The 12,557-nt window shown below is 36.1% G+C and overlaps 1 protein-coding gene across 5 annotated transcripts in view; it reads right to left on the bottom strand.

Annotated features, from left to right (window-relative positions):
• The window catches only part of LOC128226929 (transient receptor potential cation channel subfamily M member 3-like), a 108,355-nt gene that overhangs the window by 14,737 nt on the left and 81,061 nt on the right, over positions 1–12,557 (bottom strand). For all 5 annotated transcript variants that reach the window (XM_052937044.1, XM_052937046.1, XM_052937045.1 and 2 more), the window contains 5 exons: positions 12,398–12,526; positions 2,326–2,574; positions 1,703–1,877; positions 712–862; positions 226–416 (listed from right to left, as the gene is read on the bottom strand). In XM_052937044.1, the coding sequence (XP_052793004.1) occupies positions 226–416; positions 712–862; positions 1,703–1,877; positions 2,326–2,574; positions 12,398–12,526 (895 nt within the window). The remainder of the gene's footprint in view (positions 1–225; positions 417–711; positions 863–1,702; positions 1,878–2,325; positions 2,575–12,397; positions 12,527–12,557) is intronic.

The raw sequence follows: 12,557 nt of genomic DNA, 5'->3' as shown, positions 1-12,557 counted from the left end.
CTGGCGGCCTAGCACCCAGGTACACCAAAAAACTTTCCCTTTCCCAGAAGAACTATGTCATGTGAAAGGAAATTACTTTATACTACAGTGTTTATTATATTGCTTGGAGGGTGGGGCCATCAACTTTTATTTTTCGGAAAAAAGGGTTGAAATCCTGTAACAAAGGAGACCTTTAAAGATGGCCACTGCAATAACAAGCAAAAATCAACACCATATAATACTTACTAAGGCCTGAGTCAAAGTGGTCCCGTTTTCCCCTGCAGCACTGCTTGATGAACTTAAGCCCGAGGTAGATGTGGGACAATGTGATGAGGGGAGGCGGCAGGAGTGGGCGCAGTTCGTAACTCACTATCAGATTGTAACGCTGGAACTTCCACACTTTCATGGTGTCTGGGTTCATGCGGATGAAACATGCACTGGATACAAGAAAATAAAGCATTGTTTTAATAATCGCATGAAGTGTTTAAGACATTGATTGATATTCGTATTTCGTGACCTTGAAATATCAAACATCTACTGATAAATACAAATATGAAATATTCTGTTTCCTATAATACTAAATCTTTTATGTAAGATGTGTTTTCCATTGTCCTGAAGTTCATTTGTAATATCTTATATCATATTTGTAAGCATGAGAGTCTATCACAGCAGTTCATCCCAATTGGTCTTACACCCGTCTACCTCGCCCCTTGACAAAAAATCTGTTCATACTTAAATCTGGCGATGAGGAGGTTGACCATGAGGACAATAGCCATGAGCAGGAATGGAAACATGAACAGTGGGGAGATCCACGCGCCGTACGTGCACACAGAGTCAATCTCGCCACGCTCGTACATTTCTATACGCACCACGTCTGTACACGCTGCAGAAGAAAACAAAATATTACAACACGGCAATCCATGAGCCATAAGTCCACACTCTGTTAACCTCTCTGCAACCATATATCGCTATACGCACCAAGTCTGTACAAGCTAAAGAGATAAGCAAATTATTACAGCATTGGCAAAGGAGATTTAAACTAACATCATTAACATACAACAATCGTAAATCCCTTTTTATGACTCAAATTCTTATATTAAATCTGCTAACCACACACATGATTACAGTACAGCTTTGTAAGTCTTTGTTCAGAGAACACTTTTTTGCTTATGTTTAAGCGTATAAAAAATGATCACTGTTATATTTGTACAAGTATTGTTGTTTAATTTATCTTTCTGGTGCTAACTCAGTGAGATTTATTGCAAAACCAAAAACAAACAATTATCCTCTATTACTAATATGACATGGTTTAGAATACTAAAGACATATATATTCAGTCAACTTTTTCAATTAATGATATTTTGACAATTGTGTGTTGTCATGAGGTTTTCTTCAGGTTTTTCAGTTTATAAGTTTTAAGTATCCTATTTAATATAGCCAATATACAGTTTATGATCTTAAAAAAATTCCTTTAAAACACCAAAATATGAGAATATAATACTAATTATACTTTAAGACACCAAAATATGAGAATATAATACTCATTATACTATAAGACACCAAAATATGAGAATATAATACTAATTATACTTTAAGACACCAAAATATGAGAATATAATACTAATTATACTTCAAGACTCCAAAATATGAGAATATAATACTAATTATACTAAATTCGAAATTGAGTAATGATAAGGAGTTATGTCAACTAGGTGACACATACTGTCAATCTCATCCGCAAACAGCTCCCCATAGATCATAAAGTATGGGTAGAAGAACATGTTTCGCACATGGAACCAGGATGGCTCCTCGTCCTGGAAATGTATCGCCTGCCGTACCACCCCAAAACTCGCAACCACAATCAGCAGGATAATCAGGAAGTAACACATCTCACGCAGCTGAGGAAAAAATTAGAATTAATTATATTAAGAATACATATGTGTTCATGTTCATTCTTGAGTTTGACTAATAAGTGCTGTCTCAAACTGATAGAATATTATTAAAAACAAAACTTTTTGATTGGTATCTTATATAAAGTTGTGTTGGGCTATATCATTAAACCTAAAAGAACATAAAGATTTTCAATTCACACAACTGGTCCAAATGAACACAAGAGATTCATGTTGTAAAAACAATCCTCATCATTTATATTATTTGGATCAACCACTGTTTGATAAAGACTTCTAAGGACCAGATTGTTTTCAATATGCAATGTTTATTCTGCAATTAAACTAGAATCAATTGAGAATGGCCAACACTTGAGATCTATCACTGCAACCCAAGTTTCCCAGAATGCAATCAAGGAATGCAGAGTTTTCCCGGAGTGACTCTTAAGTGACCACCTACCAGTCTGACGATTATCTTGAGATACGGCCCGAGGTATTTGTTTACACTGAGTATCTCCATCACTCTTAGGTACCAGAATGTAATGTTTACGGTGTAGAGAACCCTGGCTGCTCGGGGATTCACCGGGCAGTGACGCACAATCACAGCCGTCACAAAGAACAGGATTGACACTGTGTCCCAAACATTCCACACATTGCCAAAGAAGACCTTGAACTTCCCAAGGAGACTCCGTGGTTCTGATGCTATAATCTGAAAAAAGTAAATTTGTATTGTACAGTGAGATCACATGACCTGCACAGTGAGCTCACATGGACTGTACAGTCAGCTAACATGGATTGTACAATCAGCTCACATAGACTGTACAGTGAGATCACATGGACTGTACAGTGAGGGGACATGGACTACTAAGTGAGCTCACATTGACTGTACAGTGAGATCACATGGACTGCACAGTGAGCTCAAATGGACTGAACAGTGAGCTCACATAAATTGTAAAATCAGCTCACACGTGGACTGTACTGTGAGCTCACATGGACTGTACAGTGAGCTCACACGTGGACTGTACTGTGAGCTCACATGGACTGTACAGTGAGCTCACACGTGGACTGTACAGTGAGCTCACATGGACTGCACAGTGAGCTCACATGGACTGTACTGTGAGCTCACCTGGACTGTACAGTGAGCTCACACGTGGACTGTACAGTGAGCTCACATGGACTGAACGGTGAGATAAAATGGACTATACAGTGAGGTGACATGGACTGTACAGTGAGGTCACATGAACTGTACAGTGAGCTCACATGGACTGTACAGTGACCTCACATGGACTGAACAGTGAGATAAAATGGACTATACAGTGAGGTGACATAGACTGCACAGTGAGGTGACATGGACTGAACAGTAATATAAAATGGACTGTACAGTGAGCTCAAATGGACTGAACAGTGAGATAAAATGGAATGTACAGTGAGCTCACATGGACTGAACAGTGAGATAAAATGGACTGTACAGTGAGGTCACATGAACTGTACAGTGAGCTCACATGGACTGCAATTTAATTGCACTCTTAAGGGAGTTGGTTTGGTATTGAAAAACTCAGTTATCTCGTGAAAAAGCAATTTTAAGAAATAATGGTTTCTGATGTTGAGGTGTTGTAAAACAGTAAAAGAAAAAAAAAATCCCCAAGATATGACAGGCAGCTAGAAGAAACAAAGTCATAGCAAACATTATATTACTCCCTTTATGTTGTCCTTGATATGAAATGAATTCTGACAATAACATTCATTTATAGTTCTGCAAAACAGTGTCATTAAGAAATAGGTAACATGCTAAACCAATTACAATATGATGGCAAGGAAATAACCAGCCCACTCTTTTTCCGATATATGTCTTTTTTCTACTTCTTCAGTTCAGCCAATTGATGAAAGCAGTGCTCTGGCAGCGGACACACTTTCAGCAACAATCTAGTGATCTTCCTAATTAACTGCCATCATCAATAAGCCTTTTAATTGTGAAATCATGGATCTGGCTCTTATGTTAACAATGGTACTAAATCTTACAACAATTTTCTGGAAATTGCATGATAGGTCCAATAATTTGCAAAACATATGGGGCCAACAATTTGCAAATGAAAAATAATGCAAAACTGAAAGAAACAAGATCTTGTCTGAAATCATATTCATGGGGTTGGTCACTTGCATTACAAAAGCAATAACATTCTTAATTTTTGGCAGACAACTAATCAACCAAATTCATGAGTTCTGAGAAAACTAAACAGGAATTATATAAGACCAGTGTCATTTTGTGTCGTAAACAACATGGGAATATCTGATATCCATGTGGACAGAGTATTTAATGCCCCAGGTTGACAGTTGTGCAGTGGTGATCTGTATTGGAAACTAGTATAAAAGCCCAGCTAGCCTCCCGCTGTCTGACATCACCAGTGGGCTTCATCTATATGTCATTGGATTTCATGTTTTCACACTTAAATAGGATGTTTGACTTCAGCCAATGCCAATACCATTGATATCTCTGACTATACAGGGACCTTCCATGAAATAAGAGAAAAGGAATTCAATCTTAGGGATAAAAAATATGAGAAAATAAAGGTCACTTTATTTATGCCAAAAACTAAGCTCCTACTTTAACATTTTTTTAAATAGAAAGTATCTAAAAGAGCAATATCTAAACCATGGAGAATTGGACAGTAACTTACATGGCAAGGAACACTACGAATCCAGCTAACCAAGTGTACAATATGACAACCCAAGCAGAAGCTGTGTTTCCTATAGCAGGGAGCCCGAAGGATGAGCCCATATATAAGATGGGTATAGGACTGCTGCTGTGGACACTACCCATTATTATCACTTTAGGAACAGTGGGAAATATCTTTAGCTTTATGGTGATGTTACAGAGAGAGATGAGACAAACTTCAACATTTTTCTACCTCGCAGTGTTAGCTATTGCAGACACAATTGTGTTATTTATGAGTGCATTTAAAACATGGATTCGCACTTTCTCCGGATTCGAGATGCTGCACATATCAGACTTCAGCTGCAAGTTGTTCACGTTTCTCACCTACTTCAGCCTGCATCTGTCTGCATGGTTAATAGTGGCAGTGACCGTCGAAAGGTTTATTGTGGTCTGGTTCCCACTGAGGGCCTCATCCATCTGCAGCATGCGCCGGGCCAAGCTCACTACAGTGGGCCTGGCTCTGACCCTTGCTATGCTAAATGGGCACCTGTTCTGGACAGCAGAGCTGGTTGGGGACTCTGGGCGTGTCCATTGCGCCATGCTGAAGGATAACCGGTTCCTGTACCAAGAGGTGATACCCTGGCTACACCTCACACTCTACTCCTTCGTGCCTTTCCTCTCCCTGCTCATATTCAACATTCTGATCATCATCAGTCTAATTAGACATAGACAGATGATCACCAGTCAGATGACCCGCGACGACAAGCGTACTAGATACAACCACAGGAAACTAGCTATAACACTGCTATGTATCAGTTTTGTGTGGATACTGACAACAACTCCCAGTGCCTTGTTTACTGTTATACGTACAGTTAACTCTGAGTCAACTACTCAACACCTTGCAAACATTTTCTTTGTGAAAGTGATCTGCTACATATTCTTGTACATTAACCATTCTATCAACTTCTTCTTGTACTGCATCACTGGACAGACATTCCGCCGTGCGTTTATCAAGCTAGTGTGCAGGGCGTGTCAACGGAAACGGAAACCCAAGCCGAGGCTGCATTTCCGTGCAAGCCACAGCGGAAGCGGGCAGGAGACATCGTTTCCTCTTATGAGCAACATGTACTCAGGAAGTAAGAGTAGTCGTTCAAGCACTCAATCTCAGTCTTTTTAAGGTATTTTTATCTCTCTCACTTTCATGCCTTGTGTTTGTATTAGCTGCCACATTCTTTCTATCTATTAGAATTAGTTCTTATATAGATTAAGGTCTTTGAAATAGAAATTAATCATGTTTATATTGTATTTAACTTTAAAACATATTTTCACTGTGTTGGTTTTACATGAACATAGTGCCTGTACTTCACATCTCATATTCAACTGTGTTTTACAGATGCTCAAATACTTGAATTAATTTCTTTACCACTCAAATGTAAAGAAGACAGTTCATCCTCAAAAGAAATTGGCCGACTGAGACTTTATCTAGTCTGATAGGGTATGTTTGCATGCTTTTAAAACCCCTTCTTAGTAACCTATGACAATAATGCGTAAGAAGAAACCAATTTGTCTCAATCTCCAACAAAATCTGTTTTCAATAATTCTCCAAATCACATCATTGAAGAATATCGCAAGAAAACCACTCTGACTTGTATTCATATTCAACTATGCATGACAAATAAGAGATGTTTTCTTTTGGGACACAATTCTGCAACAAGCAAACATGAAATTAATTTAAGTGTAACAAATAATTTGTATGGTTTTGGTAACCTAACTGAACATGTAAATAAACAGCATGCTCGAAGATTCTTATGTAAATTTTTTTTAGTAAGAATAAGAACCAGGTACAAATGAATTAAATATGGTGCAAAAAAGTGCAGTGAAAAATCAATGAGTACAAATCAATGGGATCAGTTGGTTATTGCTGAACATTTGTTGCTGTATCTTTGCAAAGGAAATGGAAGCCATCTTCAGTTCTGACCAAGGCTTCTATAACTTTGAAATCTCAATTTGACTTACGGTAGATGGTAATTTATATTTCATTTATTTCAAATAAGATTGTTATTTTTAACAAGGAACGCTGTTACCGTAATCCTTCGGCCGACTGATCCCCAACGGAAAGCAGTCCGACTTTAATTCATTGTTTTGGTCATGAAAATTAGAATTTGAATGTTCTGTACCTGATTAAAGGATTTCTACTGGCGATCACCATTGTCGCCATTTGTTACAACGATTTTTTAATAACATTTCTTTAAAATGATGTAAGCTCCGCAGTGGTAAATCTCTGCAGTTAATCAAGTGTGTCTCTGTTGATATTCATAGTCATAAAAACAGCAAAGTAAATTAACACAGACCATTCACAAAAAAGTTATCACGCTTTTCGCCTTAAGGATTTCCCCTGGTATTAAGTGATTAATGACAAACACAATTTCTACTTTGTTACTGACTTAGCTGTTTGGGACCAAAATTGAAAGAAAAATAAACAGATTTTTGACCAAATTTTAAGCCATTTTCTGTTGCTGAAATCAGTCGGGGAAGGTCCAAATCTGTCCAGACTGGCAAATTCTCAGTTTTAGAAGCCCTGGTTTTGACCTTCCTACTTTCATTCTATCAGGCATGTCACAGAAACCATACTTATATATTATTGTAGGCCTTTTAAGGCTTCCACAATTTGATATATTGCTTTATAATGTAACAAAAATCTTTATTTGCTTATACCAAAAAGCATTGTCTACTGCCTGCTATACAAGTATTATCAAAGCAGACAATATGATATTGTTGTTTCAGGCTTTTCATGCTGTACAAGAGTGGAGGAATCCTCAACCAGAACAAGACCATCTCCCCTCTCACCACCAACCACGTAGGACCAAGGGACACTGGGTACACAGGTTAAGGGAGTTTGACCACCATATCTATTTTATGAGCTTCAACAAAAGTAAAAACTACACTAATTCCTGAGCTGGCACACTAATTTGGAACACAAGTCTACTGACTGCAATGCAGGCTACAGCACTGACTAGGAACAATTGATAAAACAATTCTGAACGTGGTCTTAGCATAACATGACTTCTGTTACTGGTAGATGACAGCAATCTCACTAGTGTCCAGTTCAAGACTTCTTCAGTTAGCATTGTTAGATGTGTAGAGAATTAGAATTTGTAAGCTTTTTCATATTAACCTTTAACCACTGGCCACAATTTTTCCAAATTTCTTCGCCATATACGCTTAAGTAAACTATTTGGCTATGTAACTTATTCCATTAAGCCAAATTTCTTACTTGATCTAGATTTTACTACTGGTAAGTAAAAATTGTTTTTTCCATGATAATTTGAATAATGTAAAGATCAAACAAAATATACCAAAAAAATAAGAAAAAGTGATCATATCTTAATCCTTTAAAAAGGGATTTAAGATGTTTTGAGAAAATGGGACCAGAGGCCGTATTCAATAAGCATCTTGGTAACAATTTTCATCTTAGTGAAAAGTTGCCTTTTTTCTAATCTGAATTTTAAGAAAATGGACAATGTCTATACACCAAAAATATGAAAATAAGCAAGAAAATGGTTTTAACAATATATGCATATGAATAAATCTGATGAAAAAATTGCACGTATTTAGAATAATTGTTGTCAAAAATCAAGAAATTTTCACTAAGATGAAAATATTAACTAAGATGCTTATTGAATACGGCCCCTGATCATTACTTTGAGTTGTTAAAAAGAGGTTCAGAATCTGAATTTTTAAGCAAGTGTGATAAAATGTTTTCATTAAAACACAACTGCATGCAAGTGAACGCTGAGAGGACACAAAATGCAACACACTGTGACGCCATTAATCAAGTACCAATGCACTCAAGACTCTTATAGCAAGAAAATAGAATTATATATATGACCAAATCTGTTGTTTATGATTATTCTCATGAATTACGTATAAAAGCTACTCTGAAATAGCATTCATCTATAGAATTGAAAATCTATACAGCGACAATACGTAGTTCAGTGAAGAATGGCTGTTTTACTTTTTCACTCAGAATAAAAACAATACACCAAATGACTTCTCTTTAGAACAATACAGACACTGCCACACCATAACACACAGGAGCATTACTGTTATTAATTGAACTTGGGAGTAAACAAAAAGACATTAGCAAGGATTGCTGGCTTTTGTAAAGCAATCTGTAATACCAAACATGGTAATCTGGCTTGTTTGAACGGTTCTTCAGAGGCACTCAACACATTTCCCCACACAGGGACTGGCTAGAGAGGGCAAGGATTGTCTCAACGACATAAGTGATGATGAAATATGTAATGAAAAGGGCTCTTCTCACCTAACCAGTAATGTCTCTCTAAAATATTCATAACATGCAGACTTTCCATGTGTAAACATATAAGAAAAACCTTATAGAAAAAACAATAAATTCTAAATGTATCCTAGCCACCATGGCAAGATTATTGACCCCGCAGTAAACAGTTGAAATACCTATTACGTCATTACAATTACTAACAGGATAAAAACAAAGTGTTTGTTTCAGTTGCAAAGAAGCATAGCTAATTTCAGCTCACAACTGTCAACAAAGATCAAACAGATGTATTTCTACCATTTCCCATTACATCTATTAAGAAATATTGCCTTAATTTACAGAACAAATAAAAAGAGAGTAACTTGCATTAACACAACTACTTAGGCACACAAATCTATATAAATGCTCATAATATGTCTATATTTCGGCAATTAACAGTGTTTGCTATCATCAGAACAGAAAAAGGATACATTGTACTCTCACAATAATATTGATGTTGAAAACATGAATACAATTAATACAAGGATATTTCAGAACATTTTCTGGACGAAAAGTATTAACTATTATGTCTGGGAAATTTTTATTTTCATCAGGAGTATAACACATGTCATCAAGTTAGGAAGTTACTTATTTCAGTAAAATTTCAAAAAAAAGAAACTAATTAAGAATATGGTATTGGATGTGTGACCTGTTTGGAGCCCGCATCAAAGTCAAACCAATTTTAATTTAAAAGGGAGCAAAACTTTTAAGAAAAAGGAAATATTTGTCTGATCATTCATATCATTCAATTTATGATTAGAAAGCCAGCAGTATTTTAATGTAAAAGTAACTGAGGGGACTACACCACAAGAGACATTATGCCCACAAAAAAATGTCATTATGATTGGTTATGATTGGATAATGCATACTTTGAATCCATTTTAAATTAGGCCAAAAGAGAGTAAGCTCAGTTTCCGGCAATTTTTTTTTTATCTCTGACATAGATATGCATTTTTTCTCTCTGAGTGCAGGTGGACTGAATTTTAAGTATAACAACTATAAACAATGTGTATCACTCTTACATAAACACGGCTATCATGATGCAGCAGAGTGCAGCAACAGTCGTCAAACATACTAACTATATTTCATGTTTTTGGTTATACAATACTAATAATTAATTGTCGTATACATTCAATGCAAGCAGACAACACTTAACATTGGAAAAATTGCCATTTCTAACGTTTCAGGTACATGTATATGACAACCATACATTTCCTTAAAGTTCAATTCAAACCCAATTGATTTAACGATAAAAAAGGTATGTCATGTTTCTACTCAGAATTTTCGATCACTTAGAAGTTTTGCATGATTTATTTTTCAAGGAATCCATTTTACATTAGGCTGGAAGGTATGTCATGTGCCTACTAAGAATTTTAATCACTTAGAAGTTTTGCATGTTTTTTTTAAGGAATCCATTTTACATAAAGCCAGAAGACAGCAAGCTTTAGTTCCAGCAAAAAATCTAATCTCTGAGATATTTACGCATTTTTTCTGTCTGAGTGCAGGTGGACTGAATTTAATGTATAACAACTATAAATTATGTGCATCACTCAGACATAAACAAAATAACAATCTAAGTAGTATTCTCAATCTTAAATACAGAGATGGCATCATGGACGTACACTTATAGGCAACACAATAATAACAAATGGTTATAAAGTTAGGTCTAAGACAAGAAGACATGCTACTAAAACCCTAGTATAACAGGGATGTGATTGATCTGGCAGCTGAAGGGCTGAAACATTTTCGGCCACGGGTTTATGGGGCGCTCTTTGGGTCAAAAGCGCACTGCTGTAGAAGAAAAAATGGGTTTTAAGAAGCTCATTTGAGGGCTCGCCAGACTTAAAATTTGAAGCAAACTTGAATATTAACTTAAACACCTGAAAGCAACCAAAAAAATTTCAGGTAATTTGGGGGGGGGGGGTCTCTGGGCCATTAGATCAAATCACAAATCACATCCCTGTATAAAGTTATTCTTCATTAGGGTTGCATAAACCAAAATCTACGGTGCCAAAAATAGGAAGGCTCTTATTTCTAATTCTTTTCTCAAACACACTGTTTCATATTTTTAGAGGCCATTTTTTTTACTAATAGCCTTAGTTTTGAAATTAGTTAAACCATGCAAGAACATCATTTAACATTTTTAGCAGTGGAAGGAGGTCATGGTGGAATCGTTTGAACAAACATCTGTTGCATAAGCAGAATCAGTGAGAGTATACAAGGTTTATTACTGTTTGCTACTCTAAACAAATATTTCAAGAGAAATGTTATGTCTCCGTGCAATATGCATATCTGAGTTTTGTTTTCTGTTTCCTTGTTTCCACATGCATTATTGATGAAAATCTAAAGAAAGTTGACGAAGAAGTAGGCTTTTTGAGATTACTATATAAGTGCTCTCCTTATCTAAGCATTTACCTGATTCTCAACATGTTAAGGCTAAGAAATAGAATAAGTTAACCAATAAAAAAAATAGCAGGAAAGATTTAACTCACTTCCAGAATGTTTTTACAGTTTACTATGCAACAAACTGAATCAAATAAGCGCTCTTCACAAGACCGCCAATTTAAATCGCATACCATTGCAAAGGATTTGTTCTTAAGAGTGCTAAGCTAACAACCTATCCTACATGGTTTTAATACCTGACCATCAACTTTTTCAACAGTAGCACCAGCGGCAAAGGTGAAAAACATTTATGTTCAAACCTGTATCCTCACTCCAAATGTGTAACTGTGCCAATAATCATGAAATGTACCATTCTTTCATCTTGTGTGCAACAATTTCCATGCTGTGAGAATTATCACTATGCAAAATACATAAAAAAGGTGTTGTTTTTCTTCCCCCACTAATTGTTGTTTGTTTGTAGAAATGTTGTGAAATGTAATAAATTGATATACTATACAATTTTAACATTATGTTAAATAACCTTGAAAACTGGCAAGTTCAATATTATAGTGGGGAATTTCATCGGCCTATGCAGAAATTGCTAGGGGGGTTTTGTAGAGAGCATTTAGTCCAACCCAGTGCTCTCTGTCATTATAGACAAACGCCACACCATAAGAGCAAAAATAACTGCTAACAATCGCCTTGTGAAATGATTAATGCCTTTATCAATACATTCACAACTCTATGAAGTTCTGACATGACACATGCAAGGCTCTTGTACCGAAGAATCGTGTGGAGCTATTGGGTTACATAATAATATAATTCTGACAGCACAAACCATAATGCACTGAACAAAACCGATCCCATGATTTAATATTTCCAGCAATAATAGATTGATATTTATTTATGACTGAGAAAATTAAAACGTGATGAGGGAGGTAATGTGTTAAAATATATATCTTAATGTCCTACTTTTTTAAGTCTGTTCTAGTTTTTGAAAACATCCCATGTCTAATTCATTTTCTACCCAACAAAGCAAACAAAATGTCACAAAAATTCACCCAACATTTCCACTCAATTGACAAAACTCATCCAAAACATACACAAAAAACCTTAACAGGAAGAAACCATTGTACAACTACTCAAACAACATGTGTATACCTGTCTTATTTTCTCAATGGCGAGAGTGGCAATGTATCCCATTACATAGTACTCCTGCCAGCGTGGCTTGGGCAGCGTCTTCCCCAGCACAATGTATGTGTACATGAACAGGAACACGAAGTAGAACAGCTGAAACATAACACAGAGTTAAACAGCTGAA

This window comes from Mya arenaria, chromosome 3, assembly GCF_026914265.1.
Source record: "Mya arenaria isolate MELC-2E11 chromosome 3, ASM2691426v1".
In the NCBI taxonomy this organism is placed as follows: Eukaryota; Metazoa; Mollusca; class Bivalvia; order Myida; family Myidae; genus Mya; species Mya arenaria.
Note: the sequence above shows the minus strand (reverse complement) of the source record. Positions and strands in the feature narration are given on the sequence as shown.